The 17499-nt window shown below is 38.0% G+C and overlaps 1 protein-coding gene across 1 annotated transcript in view; it reads left to right on the top strand.

The window, feature by feature from the left end:
- CKS (Nucleotide-diphospho-sugar transferases superfamily protein) overlaps window positions 1-12576 on the top strand; it is a 58668-nt gene extending 46092 nt beyond the window's left edge. Inside the window, exon 8 of the mRNA XM_089822386.1 lies at window positions 12239-12576. Coding sequence (XP_089678512.1) covers window positions 12239-12331 — 93 coding nt within the window. The 3' untranslated portion in view covers window positions 12332-12576. The remainder of the gene's footprint in view (window positions 1-12238) is intronic.
- The last annotated feature ends 4923 nt before the right edge of the window (window positions 12577-17499 follow it).

The following is a 17499-nucleotide window of genomic DNA, read 5'->3' as shown; positions in this document are numbered from 1 at the left end:
TCTTAGGGTGAAGCTAGTTAAGAGATTGATGATTTTGCAAATCCATTTAGAATATAATTCACACATAATCACAAATACCATCATTAAAGTTAGGTTGGAGGATTGAAGGTCAAACAAAATCGTAAAAATCATCACAAGAACCCTTACAACATTCGGAGTTTTCAAAATTTCCCATGTAAAAAGAGAGGAAAACTTGGAGAGTAGCAAGATATCCAAATGGGCGGTTCATTCATCTAATGACATTGACAAAGAGGTCTACAAGGACTCACAGAATAACATGCAAAGCTAGCATGAAGAGTCTCAAGGCAAGTATGGCGGCTGAGCTACAAGACATAAATGCAACATCATTAGAAAGGGCAGTGAAAGGTACTACATGTGGAATGGTATAGAGATATATCCATGGAGGTGTCAACACTCATTCTCTCTCCTCTACATGCAATTGTAAGTGGCTCTCTTTGATGGTAGTTCAAGACATCTATAATTATAGTAACATTGTTTGCCAACTTTTCACTGTGCCTCAAGACCATGGTGATGTTCTGGGCAAAGTCACCCTAGATGGGCTAAAGAACATCTTCGCTTTTGAGCACCGAGAATTCCTTCACAACGAATCTGTGATTTTGGGTGACGACTACCTACTAGTGGAGGATCAATGTCACACAAACATGGATATCACTTCCTTGTTCATGAAGTAGTATTTGGAGCTTTGTACAAAGACAAACACGAGGTGGATTAGTGGATTATAACAAAATGTGTGAGGGAGGAATGCAAGGGTGGCATGGAGATATTGGTTGGAGAGGGAACAACGGTGGGGTTGGTAGCCTTAGAAGGGGAATGGCCTTTGGCGACGTAGGTTCTCTTATCCACCCATTTCTCATTTGGAGCACACACAGTGATAGAGATGTTCATAGGGTAGCAACAAACATTGGGCTAAGCAGCATTAGGAATACCTAAGGATTAAGGAGACTCAAGCTTGTAGAGGCATATTCCTCTTGTGTAGGAAGGCCAGAAGAGATGCTATGAAGAACCAACTGGAAGCATGAAAGGAGGAGGCTTGAGGCAAGCTATGTGGGACCTTCAAACTAGGGCAATAATGGCACATGTGGTATAAACAAGTGCAGGTTTTGGCTTTTTGGTTGGTTTGACACATGTAAGGCTATATACTCTGTAAATTTTGCTTCATGAGTGTGTAATTCATTTTAGCATTTTCACAAAGAGGTGCTCATTGGAATGGTCTATATGAAAATATGTATTTTAGGATGGGTTATAATTGAATAGACAATGATTGGGGTTAGGGTTCATTTGAACTGCTACATTTTTGGGTTTGTAGATGGATCATGTAATGTATTGCAATACTTATATTTCTACATTTTCTCAAATCTTTAATAAAATCTTCAAAAACATTACCGATAAAAAAAATAACGGATATAATATTTTTTAACTATAATTTTAAAATATATACTAATCTAATCCATCATTTTCACACACATCTATTGTTTACTATTTTACATTAAAAGTATTGAAAAAATTGTTTTGTGATTTGAGCTGTTGGTTTTGACTGTGTTTTTTTTTTTTTTTACTAAAAGAGGGGTAAAATTTTTATTGAATATCAAAGAGAGCTGAACAACACAAGAAACAAAGAGAACTACATAGCTTTATTCTGGTCCACAAGTTGATCTAGCATCTAAGATAAATCAAGGGGAAGCATCCTAGGATCAAGAATGTTCCAAGCCGGCCCCTGCTCAGAGGCCCATTTAGCTAGACAATCAGCCACACCGTTCCACTCACGAGGGATATGCATAAAGGACACAGAATCCAGAGAATTGCATAACGGAATGATCTACTGAATAACCAGAGCCAAATGCCAATCCACGTGCACAAGGTTCCTATTATGCAATAAGTTCACAACCACTTGCGAGTCAGTCTCATAGATGATTCTTTTCCAGCCACGTAGACAACACTGTTCCACTGCAACCAAGATAGCCAGGGCTTCCATGAGGTTATTAGTATGGTAACCCTTGTATATAGAAAACAAAAGCTGGATATCACCAGAACTATCACGCCCAACTCCCCCAATACCGGCCGGACCAGGATTTCCCCGAGAAGAATCATCGGTGTTGATTTTAAGAGTGCCCACCTCAGGAGGAGACCAACGTCCCTGACGATTAACTTGCTGAGGGTGTTGCTTAGCTTTATTCCCAGAGCGGGTGTGGGGGGATCAAGGGAGAGCAACCCTGAAGAGGAAAGGAGAGGCGAGAGTAAATACCAGCATCAATAGGATCCAAACCCCCACCGATGTCACATTTAGCAAGGAGTGTTTCCTGAAGAGAATTAACAATTCTTCCCCACAGGTGCCTGATCTCAAACTACAAATCATGAAAGATCCTTCTATTCCTCTCAAGCCAAACATGCGATAAAATAAGGGAAGGGCCGATAGTCCAAGCAACGTGAAGAAAAGAAGTCTTGGAAGGGGAATGGCCCAAACGGTCCCAGAATTCAGACAAAGAGGACACATGCCAGCACGTGCATCCCCACACACTCCACCAGAGGTGCCAAATCTGTTTGGCAAAGGGGCAGTGGAAAAAAAGGTGAGATACAGTCTCTTCACTATTGCGGTAGAAAACACAGATGGAAGGCCCCTGGAAGCCTCGCTTGCAGAGATTATCCCAAGTGAGACAACGATTGTAAACCAAAATCCAAAGGAAAAAGTTACACTTAGGCCATGAAAAACTATTCCAAACTTTCTTCCACTAAGAGACCTCCACCTCACCAAAAAGTTGCTTTGTCAGTGCAAGGTACCCAGAAGAAACAGAATACTTGCCAGAAGAAGCACCTCCCCAAGCCAAAACATCAGGTTCCTGCAACGAGCTACACTCCCTAGAAGCCAATATCTTAGATAGTTCCAGCCGATCTCCCAGTGAACCACCCAGAGGCCAATCAGAAGAATTCTTCCATCTATAACCCACAGCAAGGCCCAGGTTAAAGCCCTCCTTATAATGAGCCACCTTATTCCATCCAGCAGAAAGGAAAGAATCATAAAGAGCCTACAAGTGAGGATGAGAGGAAAGGAGAGGAGGATGCCCATTCCAAGAATCACTCCAAAATAGAGCCTCGGTGCCTCTGCTACAGATCCAAAATAAACTTCTCTTCACTAGGTGAGCACCAATCTTGAGGGTATGCCACACCATAGAGCCTCTTCTTCCCTCAAGAGAAAACTTGGAAACTTCTGAAGGTTCAACACCAGGTAAATACTTGTGTGATAGGATACGGGCCCAAAGCTAAGACTGACTAGTACACCAACGCCAATAGAGCTTGGCAGCAAGAGCTTGACTGCACAAGATAGCAGACCGAAGGCCAAGGCCTCCTTCCTTTTTTGGCCTACAAATAGTATCCCAATTGATGAGGCTCCATTTGGTATGTTGCAAATTGCCACTCCAAAGAAATTGGCGAGAGAGGGCATCAAATTCTTTAAGAAAATACACCGAGGCAGCCTGAACCATGCTTCTGTATATGGGAAGAGCTTGAATTACAGATTGAAGGAGAGTCACCCTACCAGCAGTAGAGAGCCACCTATGAGTCCAATTATTGACCCTTTGTCGAAGTTTGTCAAGCAAGCTTTGCCAGAAAAGCCTAGGCTGTCTACCCACCACAATAGGGACCCCCAAGTAAGTCAGAGGGAGAGATGCAATTTGAAATCTCAAGATATTAGCAATCCTCTGCTGGATCGGCTCAAGAGTGTTGAAGAAAAAAAGAGAGGACTTGTGGTTATTAATTTTCTGCCCAAAGACAACCAAATAAGAATCCAAGGTGAGCCGAAAGGCTTTAGCTTCCCGAAACCAAGCTCTCCCAGCAAGGGCAATATCATCAACAAACTGAAGGTGAGAAAGAGCAGGAAAACCATTTCCACATTGCCATCCTTGAATCAAATTTTGGGAAACATGAAACTTGATAAGTCGACCAAGTCCCTTGGCCATAATGATAAACAAATAAGGCGAGATGGGATCTCCCTGACGAAGACCTCTAGAAGCCCCAAAAAGCTCTATCGGTTCACCATTAAGGAGGACCGAGAAGGAAGGAGTAGTAACACAGCTAAGAACCCATCTAACCCAATCTTGACTGAAGCCAAAAGCAAGAAGAACTTTCCGCAAGAAATCCCAATTGACTCTGTCATAAGCCTTAGCCATATCAAGCTTAATAAACATAGCACGTTCCCTGGAAGTACACATAGAGTGAATAGCTTCAGAACCAATAACCACCCCATCCAAAATTTGTTTTCCTACCACAAAACCCCCTTGTTCCTCAGAGATAACCATAGGAAGGCAAACTTTAAGCCTCTCTGCTAGGAGCTTAGTGATGATTTTACAGACCACATTACAAAGAGCAATGGGCCTAAAAAAGTCCAGCTGATTAGCCTCTTCCTTTTTCGGAATAAGGACTAAGAAAGTAGCATTCAAGGCCCGAAGCATTTCTTTGTTGGAAAAGGACTCCTGAACCACATCCAAAAGGTCATGATTGATAATATCCCAAAATTCTTGAAAGAATTTAACAAGGAAACCATCTGGCCCTGGAGCTTTGCCCTTCCGCAAGCTGAAGACCACCCCCTCCAATTTAGACATACTAATTGGCCTCATAAGAGAATCATTCATCTCCCTGGTACCAACAGAGGGAATACAAGACAAGATAGTATTCTCCTCAATCTCTGTTGGAGGTAAATCATCTGAAAAAAGAGCTGAGTAAAACTGTATAGCTTCCTTGGAAATAGCTTGAGAACAAGTCAGACACATCCCATCAGAAGTAACAAGAGAAGAAATGTAACTCCTGTTACGTCGAGCTTGCACAGATTTATGGAAAAATGCAGTGTTCTTGTCCCCTTCCTGAAGCCAGTCAACTCGAGCCTTCTGTTTCCAATAGATTTCTTCTCTAAGATCACACTCAGCTAAATCAACAAAAGCTTGGGATTCTGCAATTTCAAGAGCTTCTGAAAAACCCAGATCCCGAATTTGCCTGGTAATAACATCAAGACGATCCTGAGCCCTCTTCTTCATAATATGGAGATTACCAAAACAATTCCTGTTCCAATGCTTCAACTTCCTTTTAACAAATTGAAGTTTTTTAAAGAAGGAGAACATAGCAGTGCCATAGGCAGGGCCTCCCTGTCTCCACTAGTGACCCATTAAGTCAAGAAGAGAAGAGTCTCGAAGCCACATCAGCTGGAACTTAAAGAGAGGGTTCTTGGGGACAGCAACATAACTAGCTGTGAGCTTAATAGGCCAGTGGTCAGAACCTCTCCAATCAAGAATTTCAGAAGAGAGCGAAAGAGAACCAGAATTCCAAAAGCAAGAAACAAGGAACCTGTCCAAGCGTTCTGAGATAGCATCTTTTCCAACTCTTCGATTGTTCCAAGTAAAGAGCCCATTGAGAGGTTTGACATCAGAGAGATGTAAAAGATCAATATTTTGTCAAAGAAGCTCAGAAGAAGGACCCAAGCGAGCTAGCCCACCCCTCTTCTCCTCTAACTGAGAACAAAGTTGAAGTCTCCAGCCACAATCCAAGGCAAGAAAGGATGACAGCTTCTGACATGCTTAATATGATCCCAGAGCTTAGACTTGCCAGGGAGATCAATAGGAGCATACACATTAGTAACAAGAATCATCTCGCCAGTCTCTAGAGAGGACGCAACCATTGAAAGCGCCGAGAGGCAAGAAACCCAGTAAAGTGGCGTAACTTTCCTAGTATCCCAGCTGATGGCAAGACCACCAGAGCTCCCCAAAGCACCAATACACTGACATTGGCCTAGAAACCAAATGTTAGGAGCACATCTAAACATGGAGTCCACTGAAAGCTTGGTCTCCTGGATACAAAGGATATCCGGAGAATGCTCAACCACAAGATCGTGAATAGCTTTTTGTCTGGGGATGCTATTCAACCCCCTCACATTCCATGAGAGAATAATCATTGAGTAGAGTGGGGAAAATGCTCATCCAACGTCTTGACAACCCCAGACTCTACCAATAAATAGCCTGTAAGTTTAATTTTTTCCTGATCCTGCTTTCACCCAACTCTTGAGGGAGTAGTAAAAGAGACTTTCTTAAATGGTCTTTGCATTAGGCTCAAAGCAAGAGAAGATCCCTTTCCTTTACCAGAGGCAAACACATCTTTAACCAAATTTGCCAGAAGAACATCGTCCTTTTCCTGTGGAGCAGGAGAAATCACAAGGGCACCAGACTCAGGGCCAATAGAAGTCTCCGGCATATGCTGAACTACAACATCCTGGTTGCCACTAAGAGTAGAATTCATCCCCTCTAAACCAGTAGTTGCAGCCTGAGCCTCCATAGGAATACCTTCTTCTATAACCATGTTGTCAAGAACCTCAAAACGATTAAACCCTGAGTCCACTTGCCGATCTAGCTGAGATCGTTTTTGACCCCGCCCCTTAGCATGGTTTCGAGCCGAGATAAAACCATCCTTATTAGGACCAGTAGAATTGGATGGCCCTGGCCCCTGACTTGAAGTGTTCATATGAGCTTTCCCTGTACCTGCACTATTAGACTGAGCATTTCCTTTTCCACTAACATTTGGACCATTCCCCTTTCCATCATTAGCTAGCTTTGGGCCAGAAAACCCAACAGGGGTACCATTGCCTTTGGAGGCTTGAGGGCATTGACGCTGTAAATGACCATACACATGACAAAGGCGACAACGAAAGGGAATAGATTCATAGTCTAGCTGTTGGATCCAAGAAGAAGAGCCAAGACAAATTCCTAGAGAATCTAGCAAAGGATTATTTAAATCAATTTCAACACAAATACGAGCATAGGAAATAACCTTTTTGTCCAGAGATTGGTGGGCTATAGCAATCGGCTTTTCGAGCACAGCGGCAATCTGTCGCAAGATATCCTCACGCCAGAACTCCAAAGGAAGTCGCGGCAAGCGGACCCAAACAGGAACTCTTGAAGGAAGATCCTCAGCGGAATTGAACCCTGGATGCCAGGGTTTGATAAAAAGACCTACTCTGTCATAAAAATATGGGCCTCCCTCAAAGACCCAGTTTGAATCTGACATGCAAGAGAAATTTGTTAGAATCTGATAAGATTAATAACCTAGAAAACTAGTGCAAAGAATAAATATCTAAACTATGAATGCAAATGATACAAAATCAAAATAACATCATAGAGTTAGTCTCCAAGAGAGTAATGCAAATGCTGGAAGCAAAATAGCATTAAGAGGATGCAAAAACAAGAGATGCAAATACAAGCCAAGTAGCATGCTTATATAGGCTAGGAAGAGGGAGGAGGTGGCAACACCAACCAATGAGGAGCAACCATCTATCGGACTAAAGATAGCAAAGTATCTTCCCAAGATAGCTAATGGATGCTCATATGTAGGAAGGTGACACCTCACAACCATTCACCTAATAAGACATGCTTTATTAACCTAAGCGAGATTATTAAACGTGTAGGAAAAACCTAGCAAAATAGGAAAAATTAAAAACTACACTAACACCCCCCCATAAGTGAAGCTTAGGTGGATGTAGAAATGGGTCCCGGCAAGTCAAGCTTGATGAGGTAACCATGTACATAAAATTCTCCCAAAAGAGAGAGAAAAGAGACTCCCCAAAGAAAATTAGGACTCCAAGTGAGAGGAAGCGGCCCCCCCAAAAGATGAAGCATCCCATACCCCCAGCAAAGCTTGCAAATTTTATCCAGTAGATCCACTTACATCGAACAATTTTTCTTCCCTTAGAAAAAGGGACAAGATCCCAAGTGTGGTTCCTCATCAAGGAACTATACTCTTCCTGCATAGTTGTATCCCACTCAGAAATACCAGAAGCCTCATGAAAGGACTGTGGATTTGAGGCAGTAGCAATGAAGATATGTAGAGCATCCTGGAATTGCGAACGAGTCTGCTTGGTGTCTGATGGATCCCCAACCCAATCACCTGTAAACTGCAAGGTCTTTCTAGCCCAAAGTGGACCAGAAGATGGAGAATCTAGAGGAGAATCATCAACCTGTGAATGATGACTAGGAGAGGAAGGAGGTGAGTCCTCTGAATCATTCTCTGCATCAGAAGTGGAGGTAGAAGACTGCTCAAGTGAATCTGACCCATTAGAAGATCTATCATGTATTCCAAGTGACTCCAATGTCAAAGTAGAAGGCAACCCTGTGACCATGCTGGTTAAGCTGATGCAAGTAGTGGAAGTTAAGATGGCCAAACCGCTCATGCCATAATTTGCTCACATCATTAGAGTGAGTGAGTGAAACAGTCAAAGGAGGATCAGGAACAAAGTGAGAAAACATATAGTCGTGACTGATGATCTGCTCTCCCAACTGCAACTGTAGAATCATTGTGCAACTCACATAGCTCCACTGAACTAGGAGTGAACTCAACTCGCTTGCCTAAACTTGTGTGAGTGATCTGGTATACCGATAGGAGATTAGTTGACAATGAGGGTACACAAGGAGCATCATGGAATGTGCCATCCCCCACATCAACATACCCTCTCTCACACACCTCAACAGGAGTGTTATCACCCATCAAAATAGAAGGCATAGTACATGGCTCGAAGGATGCAAGTTCTTCCTTAGATGAAGCCATGTGGTGTGAAGCACTCGAATCAAGAACCCAAGTGAATGGTGAGGAAGCAACTGCAAAAAAGGCCTTGCCCTTTGCTTTCCCCTTGTTTTCTTTTTCCTTGTTAGACCCTTCATTAGAACTTTGTTTGATAGACTCAGGAACACTGATATTATTCTTCTCAAGAATGTATGTCAAGTGATCAAGTTGTTTCTGCAAACATTTATGTTCATCATGACTAGGTCTTTCACAATAGGCACATTTGACCTTTTCTTTCTTAGGCTTATCGCCCTTGGAAGATGGTGTATCAATAGTTGCTTTTGAAGAAATCAATATCTGATCCTTCTTCTCCTCGCTATTCTTTTGTTTCTTGTCCTTACTATTGTTGTTACTACTTTGTCCTTGTTCTTTTGTGCTTTGGTTGGCAACCAAGGCATCTGACTTAGAGGACTTAGGAGTGCCCATCTAGATTAGCTTGTCCTGTTCTCGAGTGAGATTGACAGCAAAATCATCTAAAGATGGCATGGTGAATTGAGTACCAAGTGCACCCTTAGTAGCATAGAAGGTAGAGACAAACACAGAATATTCTGAACTTAGCTTAGAGAGAATGCTAAGAATCAGTTGTTCATCTTTCTTTTCAATTTCACATTGTTTTAACTGCAGCCTTAGTGATTTCTATTTGGTGAAGAAATCTTGGATTGTGTTGAAATTGCCTAGACTCAAACTAATTAATTCATTTTCCAACATATGACCCCTCATTGAATCTTGTGTGCCAAATAGTGTTTCTAGATTTTTCCATACTTCATTTGGTGTATCCAAAGACTCAATGTGAAATAACAAGTCAGGAGAAACAGACAAACACAATGTTCCATATGCCTCATCACATTTGTTAAACCACTTAGGCTTGTCTTCATCTTTAGCAAGTTCAGTTTCAAGTCCCATAGTTATCCTATTTAATCCAGCTTTCCTTAAGTGAATTGTCATGCGTGATTTCCACTCAAAGTAATTGTATGGAGTTAGCATGGGCATATTTGTTTGATCCATGATGAACAAATGCTAAAAAGAAGAGAACCCAACCACGATAATGCCCCCCCCCCCTTTTTTACTCAATCAAAGAACCCCCCCAAAGAAATATGATTTGACACTTTATTTTAGTGCGTTTACAACTACCACTAGAAAGAAATACTTAGTGGTCTTGATTTCAATGCATTACAAACCCTCATGAAGAGTATATGCTAAAAGTGGAACCTGGGCATAATAATCAAGGAAAAAAATAGCACCACTACGATCTACTCGAAAAATCATGCACTTTCAAAAAAAGAATTGCCTTGATACGAGGTCGTATGAGAAAGTTATGATCCTCTGAAGTTTCCAAAACGAGAACTGTGCACAGTCACGGCTGAGAATCTACAATTTCTGAAGAATTCATGCATGAAAATCAAAAAACAACTCCACTAGTGGATAGAGTACAAAAAAAAAGCCAAGTTCATAACAAGAATCATCAAAATCGGAGTCCGTATGAGCAAGAACGAGACATTTGAAAACTGTGTTCAAATCTGCGACTGCCAATGGAGAGGGGTATGGCTGTAGCTTTGCATGCTCGATTCTACAAAGTATACAGGTTGCATGCAAAATCTAAAAGATACCCAAATGGTTTTTCGGGGCTGCGAACAAAACCCAGAAAGCGTTTTTCTTGATGATGTACAGAAGATGTTGCTGTAGTGTAAATTAAACGCCTTTAACAATAAAAAACGGCTCCAAAGATTAAAAATCGACCCCAGCAACCAGAATATGACATGCAAATGTTGGATCAGCTTCCTAAGTCCATCAATGGCATGTTGGAACCTGCAAAACTGATTGAAAACTCCAAATATGCAAGTTGGTTGTCAGATTTGAGATTGAAACGCCAGAGAAAAATCGTTTTTGTCAAAACTTTTCTGATTCTCAAGATCATCCAAAGATGCAAGAGAAGAGCATACTTCGTTTTTCAAAAAACTACAATAAAGTTTATTAGCCCCCCTCGAATCTCTCAAATAAGGAAACTAAAATTTACTCTTGCACATAGAAAAGCTTTGATACCATGTTAGAATCTTATAAGATTAATAACCCAGAAAACTAGTGCAAAGAATAAATATCTAAACTATGAATGCAAATGATACAAAATCAAAATAGCATCATAGAGTTAGTCTCCAAGAGAGTAATGCAAATGCTGGAAGCAAAATAGCATTAAGAGGATGCAAAAACAAGAGATGCAAATGCAAGCCAGGTAGCATGCTTATATAGGCTAGGAAGAGGGAGGAGGTGGCAACACCAACCAATGAGGAGCAACCATCTATCGGACTAAAGATAGCAAAGTATCTTCCCAAGATAGCTAATGGATGCTCACATGTAGAAAGGTGACACCTCACAACCATTCACCTAATAAGACATGCTTTATTAACCTAAGCGAGATTATTAAAAGTGTAGGAAAAACCTAGCAAAATAGGAAAAATAAAAAACTACACTAACAAAATTCACCAAAAAGTAGCTATTCCCAGCCAACATAATGTCCATATCACCTTCCACTTGCCATGAACGGCAAATTCAAGCTTCCAAAGCTGCCAGGGAAATCTGAATACCAAGAAACTTGCATATCAATGCATGTGTGGCCAAATAGTCCACATCCTCCATTATCGCTTTTGGAGGAATAACCAGCACAGGCCAATCCTGGCTACACGGAAAACAACCATTAACTTTATTTAACTTTTGGCGCTCACTAACATAAAATGGCTCCTCCTGTGACCGCGCCCCGAGAGAAGATCCATCACAACCAGAGGCTCCAGCAAGAATGAGACTTGTGGAAGCCCCACTCGTAGCCATAATAGCCAGGTAGGCAAACTTTGAAAAAAAGCTCTTAAAATTTGTTTTCCACAATAAACGCAAACCTTGCACAACAATAATCATCCAATATTGAAGCTACAAAAGGTCACACCAGATAGAAGAGAAATGGGGCGCTCTCCCTATGCATGCACAGCCCAATGGCAGCAAAACAAACTTCCGAAACTCTCACACATAGCCGCTTCCAGTTCCTATCCTCCCTTCATCCTTCCAGAGCAATTCTGTTCATTTGGTTTGACACCGAGTAGACTGAAATCTTGAAACCATACAAACTACTTGCTTAGATATGTCTTTGACTGTGTTTTTTCTTTATCATTAATGTTTTCATTTATACTCTATGATTCATCATGAGAATGGAGAGCTGGAGAAGAATTATTTACATTTATTTAAGAAATTTTATTTGTATATAGATCCTTTTTATTGTAGATTTAAATAACTATAAATTTTATTTAAAATGGGGTTTCAAAATAATTAATATAATTTTATAAATCTCAAAGTTATCATTGTATAAATATTTGTATCAATGTTTTGGTTCATTATCTTGTAATTATAGATGTTATTTGTGTATCCGTCTTTGACAATCTATGATAAAGACATCCAGAGAATTTTATATAAATTTATGTAATACAAATATTGCTTGCTGATGTACATAAACATTAAAAAAAAAAATTAAAATAAATCTAAACGTTCGTTGCCACTTTGTGTGTTTACTGAACTTACATCCTGCTAAATTCTGCTGAGTGCTTTGGGAAAATATCATTCACATTGAAGATGTAATCGTATATTTGTGCAGGTAATAAAGGTCCAGCATGATGCACATGGTGTTGATATTCCAAGTGATGTTGCAAAGGTTGAGGCACTAATGCAGGAAAGGAACATACCTTAGTTAGAAATTCAAATTTTACAAGTAATCAAATAAATCATTTTTTTATTATATTGGTAACTTTTGTGACTCGTGCAAAAAACTGAAGAGTACACATTTTGTAATTTTTCAAGACATCAGAAGCATTTACTATTAGCTTTTGAGTGTAGTGACTTACCAACACATTGGAAGCGATTGCTGCCTCAGCTGAGAAAAAACATAGTTCGTAATATTACCAATGTCAATAATATATGATATTTATTTCTGAATTTGCTAAGTTCTTGAAATTGGAAGTCTTTTTCCATAAGGTTTTTTTCACCAATCATCTTTTGACTAGTTAGTTGATATTACTGATCTAATCCTAGTTGTAGTTTAAATGAACTTCATTAGAGGCTGAAATACCAAATGGTCTCAATGTTGCTGCTAAGGCTATTTCTCTGAACTTAGGAAAGCTGCTTTGATTCTACTGCACACAGTTTGTTGGACTTACTGGTTTTTTGGGGGCACTCTTACACATCCAACACTATTTCCTTGTCAGATGAACCTGCGCTGAACAGAAGTTCAAAACACCTATGCTACAAACGCATTATTTTTAGTTGTACTGAATGGGACCAAAAAAATAAACTATATATATTACACATTTTTTAATGAAGGATAAAAATAGGTAGTGCATCAGTTGAACAACAAACACTAGAGTATACAATATATCGACTCTTTTTATTTCAATTCACACACCTTCAATCAAAGAATGAGATTCTAAAACATATTTATGAAGAGCTCTCTTCTTTCTTTGAATAGTTACTAGAGACATGACCTTATTTAAATCCTCTAATCATGGAGAAAGGAGGGGGAAATCTTTGAACTATTTCCCAACAATTGACCTCATTCAAGGAGAAGAATATCTAACTGAATATGTTAAATGGTACATAGAAATAGGTAGTGCAATAACTACCAAATAAGTTATTCCAAAATATCAAGAGCGTTCCTTTGAACTTCCCCTTGCCCAACACATTGAGAGGGTAGTTGGATTGGGCGAAAGAGAAGCTTGAATCAGTACTAAAGAAGAAGTCCTAACAAGGAAATATTAAATCACTTGAGTTGCACCAAGACCGAGGGCAACAAACTCAAGAGGAGTCTCCAAAACCACATCATGACTCACTAATGGGCAAATGGGGCAAGGAGACTTGTCATCCTAAGGGCTAGAAACAACACAATCATCTACAATCAAATAATTGGGAAGGGTGTTCTACCCCAATGCATTTGAGCCCACATTCTTCAATGAGAATGAGGAAAGTTAGAAGCAATATATCTAGTAGAAAAGTACCATCTTCAATAGGGTGATAAGCTTTCATAATCAAATACTTGAAGACACAAGCTATCTTCAACCATCATGACAATATCTACATAAGAGCCCTAGAAATGTTAATGTTCCCTGAAGAATTGGCAAATGTAAAAGTGGTCAATGTTGGGTGTGGTTAAACAAATCTTAAAAATAACAATGTCAACATCCTCATTGTAGGGAACTTCCTAGAATTGGAGAGGGAGATTGGCATCCTCAACCAAAATGTCATAAAATTGAGGTATTTTTTTTTTAAAGTTGAAAGTGGGAAACCCTGGTTTGAGAGAGAGAATGTTTGTATCACAGCTGCAACTTGAAGTCATTAGGAGCTTGATTCTATATTTATAAGAGGCATTGGACTCAAAAAAATTATTTAAGTTTGTTTGGGAGGGAAAATCACAAGTTGTTTGATTTATAAATCATACTTTACAAGTGTAAAAAGTTCATTGTCAATCACATCCTACCCACAAATCACATCAACAACATTAATTAAACTTTAATTTCTAAGAATTGTTTATTTTTATTATCTATTAGTTCCTGCTGACAGCAGGATACTAACGCATCGGTTAGATGCAAATAACTTTTTCATCCGACCAATAGTATGCAATTTTTTTTTGCTTATATACAAATTTGTAATCTTCACACATTTATCTATGATTTTAAAATATGAAAAAAACTAATTATCTTTATTGCGATTGGTTGGGAGTAAAAATAGTAAGGAGTAAAATTAATTTTCATTACATATAAATATAGAATTTTCAAGCACTTTGCAAATACATTGATTTATAAGAACTTTATCAATGCATTAATTACAACTTTATCTTTTCCACATTTGTGACAAGTGGATTAACTTTTTAAAAAACAATCATTTTTATTTTCCACCTCACAAATGAATGTCTAATCAATATTAATTATCACTATCTATTTTTCTTACCAAGTTCAAATATAGATATTTTAATCAATATTAGAGTTAAATGTTATATCCTTGTATTTGAATTTCTAATTTTTTTTTAAACATTGATTTTTAATAAAAGTACTTATATTATTACTATTATTTTACTTTTATAAAAATAAATTAAACAATATCATTTTTTAATTATATTTTATAATAGTGTTTGTAATATGTATAATTGATAAGTGTTACAATTTAAAAATTATATCATTTAGTTTTAAAAAGCTTAAATATATATTTTAATATTAAATTAATAATTATATTTCATATCAAAAAAACATACTAAAGGAAATAACCAAAAAATAAATAGTTCAATTCTAAAAGATATATAAATTATTATTAAGTTTTTATAAACTATTTATTAAAATTAAATATTTATATTCTATTTCTTATTTATTACATTATATTTATTCATTAACATCAAATTTATATGTATTACATCTATTTATTATTTACAAATATACATATTAAATTATATACTTATTATTTCATAATTAAAAATTACTTTATTTTATGAAAAACTATGAGCCATCCTATTAGATCATAAGTGCATTTCTAAGCAAAAATTAATGCATTCACAATGCTAATTTAGAACTATTTAACTTTATTCTCATTCACCTTCACCTCTACAACGATTATACATTCGGCAGGAACTATGACGCATTGCGTCTCTTGCTTATTTATGTTATTGATATATTTTGTCAACAAACTATGAACATGAAAGTGTAGCTCTGAAAGGCCCTCTCTTAAAAAAGTGAAAAAGAGATCTAACAGAGATATGCAAACAACATCATGGAATAACAATGCAAAACAAGGTTAACAAAACAATAACCAACCAACTACCCTCCATCAACAAGGATAAGGATGAAATAGGCATAGTGGACTGCACAAAATATTACTACAAATAAATCACAATGGCTTGAAGTCATATAGTTTCCAATAAAATTGAATCCTATCTACCATCTTATTTATAGCAAACTTCTCATTGTGTTTCTCGGTTCAATCCATCATCTTGTTCCTTCATTGCAATGGCAACAAATGTTAATACACAAATGCTTTAGACATCCATGAAGGAAATAATTTATTTGACCCTCCCTAACAGTAACCTTTTACTTGAAAATCACTTTTGAATGAGATTCAACAAGACGAGATTTGCACTCAAAAGAGGGGGCAATCAAATTAGTCTTTTCCAAGAGGTCCCAACATCCCCCTAATGTATATTTTAAGATGATCTTCCACAAGGACAACAATGGAAGGCTCATTCATTGAAATTCTCGTCTAGAGGTTATGCATTGAATTGTAGCATAATGGAAGGACACAAAACAATACTAATTCATGATATTTTGCACCGATATCCCCATCTTAAATGATAAGGGGATTGAAGAGGGTAGCACCTTATCTATACGAACAATAACACCAAACCACACAAACTCATATGTGTTTTCTAGATGTATTCATCTATTCTATAAGTTTTTTGGAGTCCCACAAATAATTTTGTTTATTGAAGACTTGTTTTACTTAGCTAACAATTATTTGATTATACTTGAGAATTATTTTTAAATTAACTTGATTAAAAGGAACTAGGAACTAGGAGCCATTACACATGAGCTTATCCCTAGGACAATAGTGGAACTACATAGAGATATATAATATATACAAAACCACCAAACACCACCACCATCCAAAACCATTGACCTTAAACACTTTGTAAAGACCTAATATTAAGATCATTGCACTAAACTCTTAGTTCCTCTTAAAAAGAATCTATATTGATACTATCACCACCCAAGTAACTTTAACTATTGATAATTATCTACCAAACTAATTGTCAAGAGGAAAAATAATGTACATTAACAACATACATCTCCTAAGGGTTTCATGACGTTGAATCACATAAGTTTTATTAAGATAACAAAATCCACATCATAGGATAACCATAAGTACAAAATCAAATGAAATAACATACAAGTACATAAGATTCCACATGCCATGACCATAATGCTTACTCATCATCTATACAAGTCACAAGGTATGAAATGCTAAAAGAATATATAGCATGATAAGATAAAACACCTCATAGGATTCTCAAATAATCAAAGTACAATATATCGAAATATGACCATAGAACATAATCACAAGACAAGAAGAATATAATAATTGCACAAGGTACATCCACCATCGACATCTAGTTGTCGGATCTCAATGGTATAAGAAACACTACCACCTGACCTCGTGGAACCTAAATGGGCCACTCCCACCATGTTGAGAAAATAATCTCAAGTCCCAAACGGATAACAATCCAAAAGTCACAACAAGAATCTAGGTCAAGGAATCATGATAGCAATCTATCTCAAATGTAAAAAGTACTTAAGTAACATCAAATCCCAGAGGCAACAAAGACATGTAGGAAACATAATATGCATGTGGGCAAGTGTCATCACATGAGTCAACTCTAAGGTTACCCTAGCAGTCTGTCTAGACTCCGGCCCCCTAGTGACTCTATGCGGCATTAGTATCATTTTTAGTAGACAAGGCATACTAATTAGGCAAGATTGCAACCAAGCATCCTCTCTACTCCCATCCTAGCTTGTACTAGCACTCGAGGCATGGGCTAGGTAATACACTGACTCTTGTTAATTCATTTTAACCCCATTAATGAAGTATTATCACTTATTAATACAACTTACACTGGGTTACCTAGGTAGCCTCTTTAGGGCTCTGACCTTCATGCAAGCCACTTCCCAGCATACACATAAATAACCTATCCTAAGCTCATAAAAAGTATAATTCATAAAATCACAATATTCGCCTTAGTCCTTTGCAAGCAACAGGAAAGCACGAATAGATAACTGATTGAAATCTCATAAGTTACACCAAGAAAACCACAATATTCACCTCAGT

The sequence above is a fragment of the Cupressus sempervirens genome, chromosome 3 (assembly GCF_028749045.1).
Source record: "Cupressus sempervirens isolate cs-2001-9-10 chromosome 3, ASM2874904v1, whole genome shotgun sequence".
Lineage (NCBI taxonomy): Eukaryota > Viridiplantae > Streptophyta > Pinopsida > Cupressales > Cupressaceae > Cupressus > Cupressus sempervirens.
The sequence above is the reverse complement of the archived record's forward strand: the minus strand, read 5'-3'. Positions and strand labels throughout refer to the sequence as shown.